Below are 14634 nucleotides of genomic sequence, written 5' to 3' on the forward strand. Positions count from 1 at the left end.
CTCCCAAAAAAACCTTAAAAAATACCAAAGCAGTTGGGTTAAATCACTGGAAGGCAATCTATCTTAGTAAAATGAAACCACAGGCAATAAGTTTACAAGTAGTGTGATTAGTGTCTAATTAGCTTGACAATCATGATACACTACTGATGAAATATATTTCATTACACTGCCACACGTCTACATCAGGTTCCATATAAATAACCATAAGTGCAAGCTAGCTAAGATCAGTGATTCAGTCAACTTATTTTTCATGTTTAATGTATAACTCCATCTTGTATATATTTATTGGTGCTAAAAGGTTTTAGAAATGCAACAATTGTATTGCCTTAGCAATAAGATGATATATTGTTCCCCACCTATGAGATTATGCTGACCCCATTGGATTTTTACCTAGAAAAACTGAAAGAGTATAGAACTAAAACATCAAAGATATTTTTCTGGCATTTCGTCTTCTAGCTCTCTTCTGTGATTACTATAATCCACAAGGGGAATGTGAGTGGCACTACAAGCCATGTGGAGCACCTTGTATGAAGACCTGCAATAATCCAAGTGGGAAATGTCTTCATGAGATGAGGGGTTTGGAAGGTAAACATAATTATGCATATCTCATTCTATTTGAAAGGTTAAAATACAGTATGGTGAACAAAATTTTTATTACTCAGTGTATGACATGTTTACACTAGAAACTATAAGAAAAAGTTTTTTAATTAGTATTGTATTCCCTAATGGATTATGTACTTGTTTGGAATGAAAATGGGGACCAAATACTCCAAAGCATGATGTGCAATCAAAGGAATAGCAGTAAAAGGATGTGACATTCCACTTACCATGTGGGACACTTTGGGAAAAGCAGATATGAGTGTAGGCTTACTTATACTTATGAAAGGCCTAGTGTCAACTTGACTTTTTTCTATTGCAGGTTGCTATCCACAATGTCCAAAGAATAAGCCCTATTTTGATGAGGAAACCATGACATGTGTTTCTTACTGTGGTTGTTATGAAGATGGAAAATATTACAAACCAGGAATGGAGATGCCTTCAAAGCAGAATTGTGAATCATGGTAGGATTAGAAAAGAATTTTAAAAATAGATTTTAAAATTGTGGAACATAATTCATCACACATTAAATTTGTTAATTGCCAACAGGAACTAAGCCAGTCAGAGGCTGATGAACAATGTCTAATTTTCTTCCTTTCCCAGGAAATTAAATGATAACATAGTGAAACATTTTATCATCAAGAGATTAATTTACTACTTATTTTGTATACTTATTAAAGTCCTTTAATGTTATTATCATTATTAAATGAAGTGAAAACAAGATAAAATAATTTTAGTTAGGGAAGAGTCTGAGAATTTTAAAAAAAATATACCTAAACTCATAATATGAAATTCATTAGAAGTGAGCAGCCAACACCTCTACATTATTTTGAGCTTGTTTTTGTTATTGCACTGGTACTTGCATAGCTGCAACAGTCAGCACATATTCTCACGCATTACCGGTGACAAGTGCTGCTAAGCCTTCTGTAAGGCTTAAGTACAGAGTTAGCAAAAGCAATTGTGAAGCAGTTGTCTTAAGATACCTTTAAAGTAGCTACACTTAAATATGGTAAGCAGTGCAATCTGAATAGAAAAATCTTAAGCCAAAGCCCATTGGAGCTAAACCAACATCCTTTGCAAGGTTTGCACTTCATAGATGCCTTGGCCTATATCTTCTAGGCCATTAACAGCACTAAACCTAATCCATTAAATACATATCTAAATCTCTGTTTATTCAGTGTATAGATGTCCTTAGTCCCTGTAAATAAATACGTCAAGATTCAGTTCTTAACAGATAAATTTCCCTTCAAACCAGAATTCTTCTTGCATATTTTGGAAGCCTAATGGAAATTCACTGTGTAGATTACCTCAACATCCACGGTAGTAATCCTTTATATATATCCTTTTAAATGCAAATTATATATATACTGTGCTTTTCCCCTGTAAAAAATAGACCTGTTGGTTAGATTAGAATATTTGAAATCGTTCATCTCACATCTTTTTTCCTGTTCCCAAAAGCACTGGTAGGGATGCTGTATGTTTTATATGCTGGCTCAAAGAAAGAGCTACCTTTCTTGCCAGAGAACTTGTAGCCTGAATATAAATACCTAGCCTGAATTTGTAGAGCAGAACTGACTATCTAACTCAGACAAGATAGGGTCATTTTACATTTAAACACACAATGAATAGCAAAGGATTGACAGAAGAAAAATTATAACAAAGGAAATGTCACGAACCAGTATGTCCACACTCATAATCTGTTTTTCTCTTTTTTAGTGAATGCACAATTCATGGCAAAAAATGCAGATATGATGAACATGGTATGTTGATGAAGTCATTTAGATATGAATGATTTAGGGTACTCTGTGTTTCAGGTAGCAAGGAATAACATCCTGTTTTAATCTACAGAATGTGTCTGCATCTATGAGGGGCAGAAGTACAACTACAAAGATGTGGTCTACAACACTACAGATGGCACAGGATGGTGTCTTGTTGCAATCTGTGGTCCCAATGGAACACTTCAAAGGCTTATGCATGAATGTTTAATCTCAACATCACCCACAACAGCAACGACATTTCACTTCAGCTCTACACCACCTACCACTACTTCCACAGGTATGTCCTTTGTAGCCCCTAAGATTGTATTTTATTGTTTAGTGAGAAAAACATATTTTACAGTACTAAGTGGATTGCTTGGATATTGGCATTGAGATAATGAAATTTTGGTTTTTAGAATTCCTGTACAGCATTATTCATGTTGGGAATCGCAAGTTATTCTAGGCATATGTTGTTTTATGAAATCAGTATTCAGTATAAAATACATAAGTCTTGAAAATACAGAAAATATCAGCATTGCTGGAATTCAGTAGCTATTTTCCATCTTTTTCATAATGAGAGTTCATCTGTAAAAGCTCTCCAACCAATAAATGGTTTCTTCAGCTCAGAGCTAAAATACAAAGTGTAGGGATGTTTGAAATGGAGGAACAAAGACTGCTCTGCTCTAAGTGAGGAGTCAACTGACTTGGAAGAAAAAAGCTACTCTTTGCACTGATTTCACTATATTCCAGAGAGACTAGTATATGGTGAAGCAAAACAGAACCAATGCAAATACACTGAACCAAATGCAAAACATGTGAGACTAGGTTTGTTTCTAGAGTGTATAGATTAGACCTGAGCCTTACTTAAGAACCTTGTAACATATAACCACTAATCACTTGGGAAGTGACAGTTCGAAGCATGTCACTACATGAAATTGCTGGGTGACAGATTTTCTGTTCTACAACATACTAAAATAAACTGATGCACTACAGGAGTATAATGCAAGACAAATGACATCAGAAAAATTGTCATCCCATTTAAAATAACAACAAAAAAAATTAGTATTTACAGGAATTCATTCTAATTTCATGGTCTCTTCTTTTTCTTTTTCTCCTTCAGTGTCACCAACTACATCAGTATGTGTTCATGAAGTCTGTGAGTGGTCAAAATGGTATGATGGGAGTCTACAAACCCCTGGCTATGATGGGGGAGATTTTGAAACTTTTGATGATTTACGAGCAAAAGGTTATGAAGTTTGTAAAGCCCCAAAGGCTGTTGAATGCAGAGCAGAGAAGTTCCCTGATATACCACTGAAAGACCTTGGCCAAAAAGTAGAATGCAGTACAACACAAGGGCTTATATGTTACAACAAGGATCAAATTTCAACAATGTGCAACAACTACGAAATCAGGATCCTCTGCTGTGTTTTTGTACCATGCTCTTCCACAACGTCTTCCAGCACATCAACCCCAGTCACAACTCCAACTCTGACAGAAACATCTACTGAAACAATATATTCAGTTACTACCGAAAGTACAATATACATACCTTCACCTACTGAAGAAACAACTAAAACAACAACACCTGTCACCACATCCCCTTCAACAACTCCTCTTTGTTTCAAAGAAAAATGCTACTGGTCAAGATGGTATGATGTCAGTTATCCAGGGTCAGGTTACAATGATGGAGATTTTGATACAATTGAGAACATCAAAAATAAGGGATACAAAGTCTGCAACAACAGAAAGGAGGTGGAATGTAGAGCAGTACGGTTCCCTAATACACCATATCCTCTACTGGAGCAACACATAACGTGTAACACAGAAGAAGGGTTGAAATGTTACAATAAAGATCAACTGCCACCTATCTGCTATAATTACGAATTGCGATTTAAATGCTGCATGCATATAACAGTGCCGTGTGAAACAACCCCTGAAATTCCAACTACAACACCAACAACTACAAGGCATTCAAGTACAATGTCCACACCAGAACCAACAACGCTCAGTTTACAAACAAAACACAAGACAACAACTGAATACACAAGTGAAGCAAAAACAGATTACATCCACACCAGAATAACATCAAAACCAACACCGCAAACTCAAAAACAAACTACAACTACAACAGTGACAAGCAGCACAACAACAAAAGCAACAACATATTCAACGAATGCCCCCTGTGAACCCGAAGTGTGCACCTGGAGCGAGTGGTTCGACGTCGACTTCCCCTCCTCGGGGCCCAACCAGGGAGACTTTGAAACCTACCAGCACATCCGCGCCGCCGGCAAGCGAGTCTGCCGGCAGCCAAAGCAGATCGAGTGCCAGGCGGAGGACTACCCTGAGGTTCCTATCCAGCAGCTGGGGCAGGTCGTGCAGTGCGACGTCCACTTTGGACTGGTGTGCAAGAACGAGGACCAGAAGGGCAAATTCAAGATGTGCCTCAACTACAAGATCCGCGTGCTCTGCTGCACCCCCAACTACAACTGCTCAATCCCAATCCCCGTGATAACAACCAGCCCCACCACCAGCACCACGACCACAACCATCCCGTCCTCCACCACAGTCACCACCTCCACCTCCACGCCCTACATCTCCACCACCACGAGTCCCACCTCCACAGAAATCAGCACCACCACCAGCACCACCAGCCCCACGCCGTCTACGACAACTTCCTCCACCACCCCCTGTGAACCCGAAGTGTGCACCTGGAGCGAGTGGTTCGACGTCGACTTCCCCTCCTCGGGGCCCAACCAGGGAGACTTTGAAACCTACCAGCACATCCGCGCCGCCGGCAAGCGAGTCTGCCGGCAGCCAAAGCAGATCGAGTGCCAGGCTGAGGACTACCCTGAGGTTCCTATCCAGCAGCTGGGGCAGGTCGTGCAGTGCGACGTCCACTTTGGACTGGTGTGCAAGAACGAGGACCAGAAGGGCAAATTCAAGATGTGCCTCAACTACAAGATCCGCGTGCTCTGCTGCACCCCCAACTACAACTGCTCAATCCCAATCCCCGTGATAACAACCAGCCCCACCACCAGCACCACGACCACAACCATCCCGTCCTCCACCACAGTCACCACCTCCACCTCCACGCCCTACATCTCCACCACCACGAGTCCCACCTCCACAGAAATCAGCACCACCACCAGCACCACCAGCCCCACGCCGTCTACGACAACTTCCTCCACCACCCCCTGTGAACCCGAAGTGTGCACCTGGAGCGAGTGGTTCGACGTCGACTTCCCCTCCTCGGGGCCCAACCAGGGAGACTTTGAAACCTACCAGCACATCCGCGCCGCCGGCAAGCGAGTCTGCCGGCAGCCAAAGCAGATCGAGTGCCAGGCGGAGGACTACCCTGAGGTTCCTATCCAGCAGCTGGGGCAGGTCGTGCAGTGCGACGTCCACTTTGGACTGGTGTGCAAGAACGAGGACCAGAAGGGCAAATTCAAGATGTGCCTCAACTACAAGATCCGCGTGCTCTGCTGCACCCCCAACTACAACTGCTCAATCCCAATCCCCGTGATAACAACCAGCCCCACCACCAGCACCACGACCACAACCATCCCGTCCTCCACCACAGTCACCACCTCCACCTCCACGCCCTACATCTCCACCACCACGAGTCCCACCTCCACAGAAATCAGCACCACCACCAGCACCACCAGCCCCACGCCGTCTACGACAACTTCCTCCACCACCCCCTGTGAACCCGAAGTGTGCACCTGGAGCGAGTGGTTCGACGTCGACTTCCCCTCCTCGGGGCCCCACCAGGGAGACTTTGAAACCTACCAGCACATCCGCGCCGCCGGCAAGCGAGTCTGCCGGCAGCCAAAGCAGATCGAGTGCCAGGCGGAGGACTACCCTGAGGTTCCTATCCAGCAGCTGGGGCAGGTCGTGCAGTGCGACGTCCACTTTGGACTGGTGTGCAAGAACGAGGACCAGAAGGGCAAATTCAAGATGTGCCTCAACTACAAGATCCGCGTGCTCTGCTGCACCCCCAACTACAACTGCTCAATCCCAATCCCCGTGATAACAACCAGCCCCACCACCAGCACCACGACCACAACCATCCCGTCCTCCACCACAGTCACCACCTCCACCTCCACGCCCTACATCTCCACCACCACGAGTCCCACCTCCACAGAAATCAGCACCACCACCAGCACCACGCCGTCTACGACAACTTCCTCCACCACCCCCTGTGAACCCGAAGTGTGCACCTGGAGCGAGTGGTTCGACGTCGACTTCCCCTCCTCGGGGCCCCACCAGGGAGACTTTGAAACCTACCAGCACATCCGCGCCGCCGGCAAGCGAGTCTGCCGGCAGCCAAAGCAGATCGAGTGCCAGGCGGAGGACTACCCTGAGGTTCCTATCCAGCAGCTGGGGCAGGTCGTGCAGTGCGACGTCCACTTTGGACTGGTGTGCAAGAACGAGGACCAGAAGGGCAAATTCAAGATGTGCCTCAACTACAAGATCCGCGTGCTCTGCTGCACCCCCAACTACAACTGCTCAATCCCAATCCCCGTGATAACAACCAGCCCCACCACCAGCACCACGACCACAACCATCCCGTCCTCCACCACAGTCACCACCTCCACCTCCACGCCCTACATCTCCACCACCACGAGTCCCACCTCCACAGAAATCAGCACCACCAGCCCCACGCCGTCTACGACAACTTCCTCCACCACCCCCTGTGAACCCGAAGTGTGCACCTGGAGCGAGTGGTTCGACGTCGACTTCCCCTCCTCGGGGCCCAACCAGGGAGACTTTGAAACCTACCAGCACATCCGCGCCGCCGGCAAGCGAGTCTGCCGGCAGCCAAAGCAGATCGAGTGCCAGGCGGAGGACTACCCTGAGGTTCCTATCCAGCAGCTGGGGCAGGTCGTGCAGTGCGACGTCCACTTTGGACTGGTGTGCAAGAACGAGGACCAGAAGGGCAAATTCAAGATGTGCCTCAACTACAAGATCCGCGTGCTCTGCTGCACCCCCAACTACAACTGCTCAATCCCAATCCCCGTGATAACAACCAGCCCCACCACCAGCACCACGACCACAACCATCCCGTCCTCCACCACAGTCACCACCTCCACCTCCACGCCCTACATCTCCACCACCACGAGTCCCACCTCCACAGAAATCAGCACCACCACCAGCACCACCAGCCCCACGCCGTCTACGACAACTTCCTCCACCACCCCCTGTGAACCCGAAGTGTGCACCTGGAGCGAGTGGTTCGACGTCGACTTCCCCTCCTCGGGGCCCCACCAGGGAGACTTTGAAACCTACCAGCACATCCGCGCCGCCGGCAAGCGAGTCTGCCGGCAGCCAAAGCAGATCGAGTGCCAGGCGGAGGACTACCCTGAGGTTCCTATCCAGCAGCTGGGGCAGGTCGTGCAGTGCGACGTCCACTTTGGACTGGTGTGCAAGAACGAGGACCAGAAGGGCAAATTCAAGATGTGCCTCAACTACAAGATCCGCGTGCTCTGCTGCACCCCCAACTACAACTGCTCAATCCCAATCCCCGTGATAACAACCAGCCCCACCACCAGCACCATGACCACAACCATCCCGTCCTCCACCACAGTCACCACCTCCACCTCCACGCCCTACATCTCCACCACCACGAGTCCCACCTCCACAGAAATCAGCACCACCACCAGCCCCACACCGTCTACGACAACTTCCTCCACCACCCCCTGTGAACCCGAAGTGTGCACCTGGAGCGAGTGGTTCGACGTCGACTTCCCCTCCTCGGGGCCCCACCAGGGAGACTTTGAAACCTACCAGCACATCCGCGCCGCCGGCAAGCGAGTCTGCCGGCAGCCAAAGCAGATCGAGTGCCAGGCGGAGGACTACCCTGAGGTTCCTATCCAGCAGCTGGGGCAGGTCGTGCAGTGCGACGTCCACTTTGGACTGGTGTGCAAGAACGAGGACCAGAAGGGCAAATTCAAGATGTGCCTCAACTACAAGATCCGCGTGCTCTGCTGCACCCCCAACTACAACTGCTCAATCCCAATCCCCGTGATAACAACCAGCCCCACCACCAGCACCACGACCACAACCATCCCGTCCTCCACCACAGTCACCACCTCCACCTCCACGCCCTACATCTCCACCACCACGAGTCCCACCTCCACAGAAATCAGCACCACCACCAGCACCACCAGCCCCACGCCGTCTACGACAACTTCCTCCACCACCCCCTGTGAACCCGAAGTGTGCACCTGGAGCGAGTGGTTCGACGTCGACTTCCCCTCCTCGGGGCCCAACCAGGGAGACTTTGAAACCTACCAGCACATCCGCGCCGCCGGCAAGCGAGTCTGCCGGCAGCCAAAGCAGATCGAGTGCCAGGCGGAGGACTACCCTGAGGTTCCTATCCAGCAGCTGGGGCAGGTCGTGCAGTGCGACGTCCACTTTGGACTGGTGTGCAAGAACGAGGACCAGAAGGGCAAATTCAAGATGTGCCTCAACTACAAGATCCGCGTGCTCTGCTGCACCCCCAACTACAACTGCTCAATCCCAATCCCCGTGATAACAACCAGCCCCACCACCAGCACCACGACCACAACCATCCCGTCCTCCACCACAGTCACCACCTCCACCTCCACGCCCTACATCTCCACCACCACGAGTCCCACCTCCACAGAAATCAGCACCACCACCAGCACCACCAGCCCCACGCCGTCTACGACAACTTCCTCCACCACCCCCTGTGAACCCGAAGTGTGCACCTGGAGCGAGTGGTTCGACGTCGACTTCCCCTCCTCGGGGCCCAACCAGGGAGACTTTGAAACCTACCAGCACATCCGCGCCGCCGGCAAGCGAGTCTGCCGGCAGCCAAAGCAGATCGAGTGCCAGGCGGAGGACTACCCTGAGGTTCCTATCCAGCAGCTGGGGCAGGTCGTGCAGTGCGACGTCCACTTTGGACTGGTGTGCAAGAACGAGGACCAGAAGGGCAAATTCAAGATGTGCCTCAACTACAAGATCCGCGTGCTCTGCTGCACCCCCAACTACAACTGCTCAATCCCAATCCCCGTGATAACAACCAGCCCCACCACCAGCACCACGACCACAACCATCCCGTCCTCCACCACAGTCACCACCTCCACCTCCACGCCCTACATCTCCACCACCACGAGTCCCACCTCCACAGAAATCAGCACCACCACCAGCCCCACGCCGTCTACGACAACTTCCTCCACCACCCCCTGTGAACCCGAAGTGTGCACCTGGAGCGAGTGGTTCGACGTCGACTTCCCCTCCTCGGGGCCCAACCAGGGAGACTTTGAAACCTACCAGCACATCCGCGCCGCCGGCAAGCGAGTCTGCCGGCAGCCAAAGCAGATCGAGTGCCAGGCGGAGGACTACCCTGAGGTTCCTATCCAGCAGCTGGGGCAGGTCGTGCAGTGCGACGTCCACTTTGGACTGGTGTGCAAGAACGAGGACCAGAAGGGCAAATTCAAGATGTGCCTCAACTACAAGATCCGCGTGCTCTGCTGCACCCCCAACTACAACTGCTCAATCCCAATCCCCGTGATAACAACCAGCCCCACCACCAGCACCACGACCACAACCATCCCGTCCTCCACCACAGTCACCACCTCCACCTCCACGCCCTACATCTCCACCACCACGAGTCCCACCTCCACAGAAATCAGCACCACCACCAGCACCACCAGCCCCACGCCGTCTACGACAACTTCCTCCACCACCCCCTGTGAACCCGAAGTGTGCACCTGGAGCGAGTGGTTCGACGTCGACTTCCCCTCCTCGGGGCCCCACCAGGGAGACTTTGAAACCTACCAGCACATCCGCGCCGCCGGCAAGCGAGTCTGCCGGCAGCCAAAGCAGATCGAGTGCCAGGCGGAGGACTACCCTGAGGTTCCTATCCAGCAGCTGGGGCAGGTCGTGCAGTGCGACGTCCACTTTGGACTGGTGTGCAAGAACGAGGACCAGAAGGGCAAATTCAAGATGTGCCTCAACTACAAGATCCGCGTGCTCTGCTGCACCCCCAACTACAACTGCTCAATCCCAATCCCCGTGATAACAACCAGCCCCACCACCAGCACCACGACCACAACCATCCCGTCCTCCACCACAGTCACCACCTCCACCTCCACGCCCTACATCTCCACCACCACGAGTCCCACCTCCACAGAAATCAGCACCACCACCAGCACCACCAGCCCCACGCCGTCTACGACAACTTCCTCCACCACCCCCTGTGAACCCGAAGTGTGCACCTGGAGCGAGTGGTTCGACGTCGACTTCCCCTCCTCGGGGCCCCACCAGGGAGACTTTGAAACCTACCAGCACATCCGCGCCGCCGGCAAGCGAGTCTGCCGGCAGCCAAAGCAGATCGAGTGCCAGGCGGAGGACTACCCTGAGGTTCCTATCCAGCAGCTGGGGCAGGTCGTGCAGTGCGACGTCCACTTTGGACTGGTGTGCAAGAACGAGGACCAGAAGGGCAAATTCAAGATGTGCCTCAACTACAAGATCCGCGTGCTCTGCTGCACCCCCAACTACAACTGCTCAATCCCAATCCCCGTGATAACAACCAGCCCCACCACCAGCACCACGACCACAACCATCCCGTCCTCCACCACAGTCACCACCTCCACCTCCACGCCCTACATCTCCACCACCACGAGTCCCACCTCCACAGAAATCAGCACCACCACCAGCCCCACGCCGTCTACGACAACTTCCTCCACCACCCCCTGTGAACCCGAAGTGTGCACCTGGAGCGAGTGGTTCGACGTCGACTTCCCCTCCTCGGGGCCCAACCAGGGAGACTTTGAAACCTACCAGCACATCCGCGCCGCCGGCAAGCGAGTCTGCCGGCAGCCAAAGCAGATCGAGTGCCAGGCGGAGGACTACCCTGAGGTTCCTATCCAGCAGCTGGGGCAGGTCGTGCAGTGCGACGTCCACTTTGGACTGGTGTGCAAGAACGAGGACCAGAAGGGCAAATTCAAGATGTGCCTCAACTACAAGATCCGCGTGCTCTGCTGCACCCCCAACTACAACTGCTCAATCCCAATCCCCGTGATAACAACCAGCCCCACCACCAGCACCACGACCACAACCATCCCGTCCTCCACCACAGTCACCACCTCCACCTCCACGCCCTACATCTCCACCACCACGAGTCCCACCTCCACAGAAATCAGCACCACCACCAGCACCACCAGCCCCACGCCGTCTACGACAACTTCCTCCACCACCCCCTGTGAACCCGAAGTGTGCACCTGGAGCGAGTGGTTCGACGTCGACTTCCCCTCCTCGGGGCCCAACCAGGGAGACTTTGAAACCTACCAGCACATCCGCGCCGCCGGCAAGCGAGTCTGCCGGCAGCCAAAGCAGATCGAGTGCCAGGCGGAGGACTACCCTGAGGTTCCTATCCAGCAGCTGGGGCAGGTCGTGCAGTGCGACGTCCACTTTGGACTGGTGTGCAAGAACGAGGACCAGAAGGGCAAATTCAAGATGTGCCTCAACTACAAGATCCGCGTGCTCTGCTGCACCCCCAACTACAACTGCTCAATCCCAATCCCCGTGATAACAACCAGCCCCACCACCAGCACCACGACCACAACCATCCCGTCCTCCACCACAGTCACCACCTCCACCTCCACGCCCTACATCTCCACCACCACGAGTCCCACCTCCACAGAAATCAGCACCACCACCAGCACCACCAGCCCCACGCCGTCTACGACAACTTCCTCCACCACCCCCTGTGAACCCGAAGTGTGCACCTGGAGCGAGTGGTTCGACGTCGACTTCCCCTCCTCGGGGCCCAACCAGGGAGACTTTGAAACCTACCAGCACATCCGCGCCGCCGGCAAGCGAGTCTGCCGGCAGCCAAAGCAGATCGAGTGCCAGGCGGAGGACTACCCTGAGGTTCCTATCCAGCAGCTGGGGCAGGTCGTGCAGTGCGACGTCCACTTTGGACTGGTGTGCAAGAACGAGGACCAGAAGGGCAAATTCAAGATGTGCCTCAACTACAAGATCCGCGTGCTCTGCTGCACCCCCAACTACAACTGCTCAATCCCAATCCCCGTGATAACAACCAGCCCCACCACCAGCACCACGACCACAACCATCCCGTCCTCCACCACAGTCACCACCTCCACCTCCACGCCCTACATCTCCACCACCACGAGTCCCACCTCCACAGAAATCAGCACCACCACCAGCCCCACGCCGTCTACGACAACTTCCTCCACCACCCCCTGTGAACCCGAAGTGTGCACCTGGAGCGAGTGGTTCGACGTCGACTTCCCCTCCTCGGGGCCCAACCAGGGAGACTTTGAAACCTACCAGCACATCCGCGCCGCCGGCAAGCGAGTCTGCCGGCAGCCAAAGCAGATCGAGTGCCAGGCGGAGGACTACCCTGAGGTTCCTATCCAGCAGCTGGGGCAGGTCGTGCAGTGCGACGTCCACTTTGGACTGGTGTGCAAGAACGAGGACCAGAAGGGCAAATTCAAGATGTGCCTCAACTACAAGATCCGCGTGCTCTGCTGCACCCCCAACTACAACTGCTCAATCCCAATCCCCGTGATAACAACCAGCCCCACCACCAGCACCACGACCACAACCATCCCGTCCTCCACCACAGTCACCACCTCCACCTCCACGCCCTACATCTCCACCACCACGAGTCCCACCTCCACAGAAATCAGCACCACCACCAGCACCACCAGCCCCACGCCGTCTACGACAACTTCCTCCACCACCCCCTGTGAACCCGAAGTGTGCACCTGGAGCGAGTGGTTCGACGTCGACTTCCCCTCCTCGGGGCCCAACCAGGGAGACTTTGAAACCTACCAGCACATCCGCGCCGCCGGCAAGCGAGTCTGCCGGCAGCCAAAGCAGATCGAGTGCCAGGCGGAGGACTACCCTGAGGTTCCTATCCAGCAGCTGGGGCAGGTCGTGCAGTGCGACGTCCACTTTGGACTGGTGTGCAAGAACGAGGACCAGAAGGGCAAATTCAAGATGTGCCTCAACTACAAGATCCGCGTGCTCTGCTGCACCCCCAACTACAACTGCTCAATCCCAATCCCCGTGATAACAACCAGCCCCACCACCAGCACCACGACCACAACCATCCCGTCCTCCACCACAGTCACCACCTCCACCTCCACGCCCTACATCTCCACCACCACGAGTCCCACCTCCACAGAAATCAGCACCACCACCAGCACCACCAGCCCCACGCTGTCTACGACAACTTCCTCCACCACCCCCTGTGAACCCGAAGTGTGCACCTGGAGCGAGTGGTTCGACGTCGACTTCCCCTCCTCGGGGCCCAACCAGGGAGACTTTGAAACCTACCAGCACATCCGCGCCGCCGGCAAGCGAGTCTGCCGGCAGCCAAAGCAGATCGAGTGCCAGGCGGAGGACTACCCTGAGGTTCCTATCCAGCAGCTGGGGCAGGTCGTGCAGTGCGACGTCCACTTTGGACTGGTGTGCAAGAACGAGGACCAGAAGGGCAAATTCAAGATGTGCCTCAACTACAAGGTTCGCGTGCTCTGCTGCACCCCCAACTACAACTGCTCAATCCCAATCCCCGTGATAACAACCAGCCCCACCACCAGCACCACGACCACAACCATCCCGTCCTCCACCACAGTCACCACCTCCACCTCCACGCCCTACATCTCCACCACCACGAGTCCCACCTCCACAGAAATCAGCACCACCACCAGCACCACCAGCCCCACGCCATCTACGACAACTTCCTCCACCACCCCCTGTGAACCCGAAGTGTGCACCTGGAGCGAGTGGTTCGACGTCGACTTCCCCTCCTCGGGGCCCAACCAGGGAGACTTTGAAACCTACCAGCACATCCGCGCCGCCGGCAAGCGAGTCTGCCGGCAGCCAAAGCAGATCGAGTGCCAGGCGGAGGACTACCCTGAGGTTCCTATCCAGCAGCTGGGGCAGGTCGTGCAGTGCGACGTCCACTTTGGACTGGTGTGCAAGAACGAGGACCAGAAGGGCAAATTCAAGATGTGCCTCAACTACAAGATCCGTGTTCTCTGCTGCACCCCCAACTACAACTGCCCATTCTCCACCGTCTTGCCCACCACTAGCACATCAACCATTAGTACCCTTAGTGAACCCTTCTTTACAACGTCTCCTCCTCACATTTCAACTACCCCATGTTTCTGCAAGATTGGTGATGATATTTTTTCACCTGGTTAGTGTGTAGTATTTTTTTGTCTGTTTTGTTTATTTTCAATTTTTCCCTTTATGTTTTTTTTTTGCCCTTTTTTTT

At 52.6% G+C, this 14634-nt stretch overlaps 1 protein-coding gene across 1 annotated transcript in view; it reads left to right on the forward strand.

Moving 5' to 3' along the window:
• The window catches only part of MUC5AC (mucin 5AC, oligomeric mucus/gel-forming), a 46985-nt gene that overhangs the window by 20373 nt on the left and 11978 nt on the right, over positions 1 to 14634 (forward strand). The window contains 9 exon segments of the mRNA XM_068194954.1: positions 457 to 585; positions 920 to 1061; positions 2314 to 2357; positions 2446 to 2652; positions 3475 to 8782; positions 8835 to 8883; positions 8886 to 12088; positions 12126 to 12198; positions 12273 to 14556. Of these exon segments, the coding sequence (XP_068051055.1) occupies positions 457 to 585; positions 920 to 1061; positions 2314 to 2357; positions 2446 to 2652; positions 3475 to 8782; positions 8835 to 8883; positions 8886 to 12088; positions 12126 to 12198; positions 12273 to 14556 (11439 nt within the window).

The sequence above is a fragment of the Anomalospiza imberbis genome, chromosome 6, assembly GCF_031753505.1.
Source record: "Anomalospiza imberbis isolate Cuckoo-Finch-1a 21T00152 chromosome 6, ASM3175350v1, whole genome shotgun sequence".
Lineage (NCBI taxonomy): Eukaryota > Metazoa > Chordata > Aves > Passeriformes > Viduidae > Anomalospiza > Anomalospiza imberbis.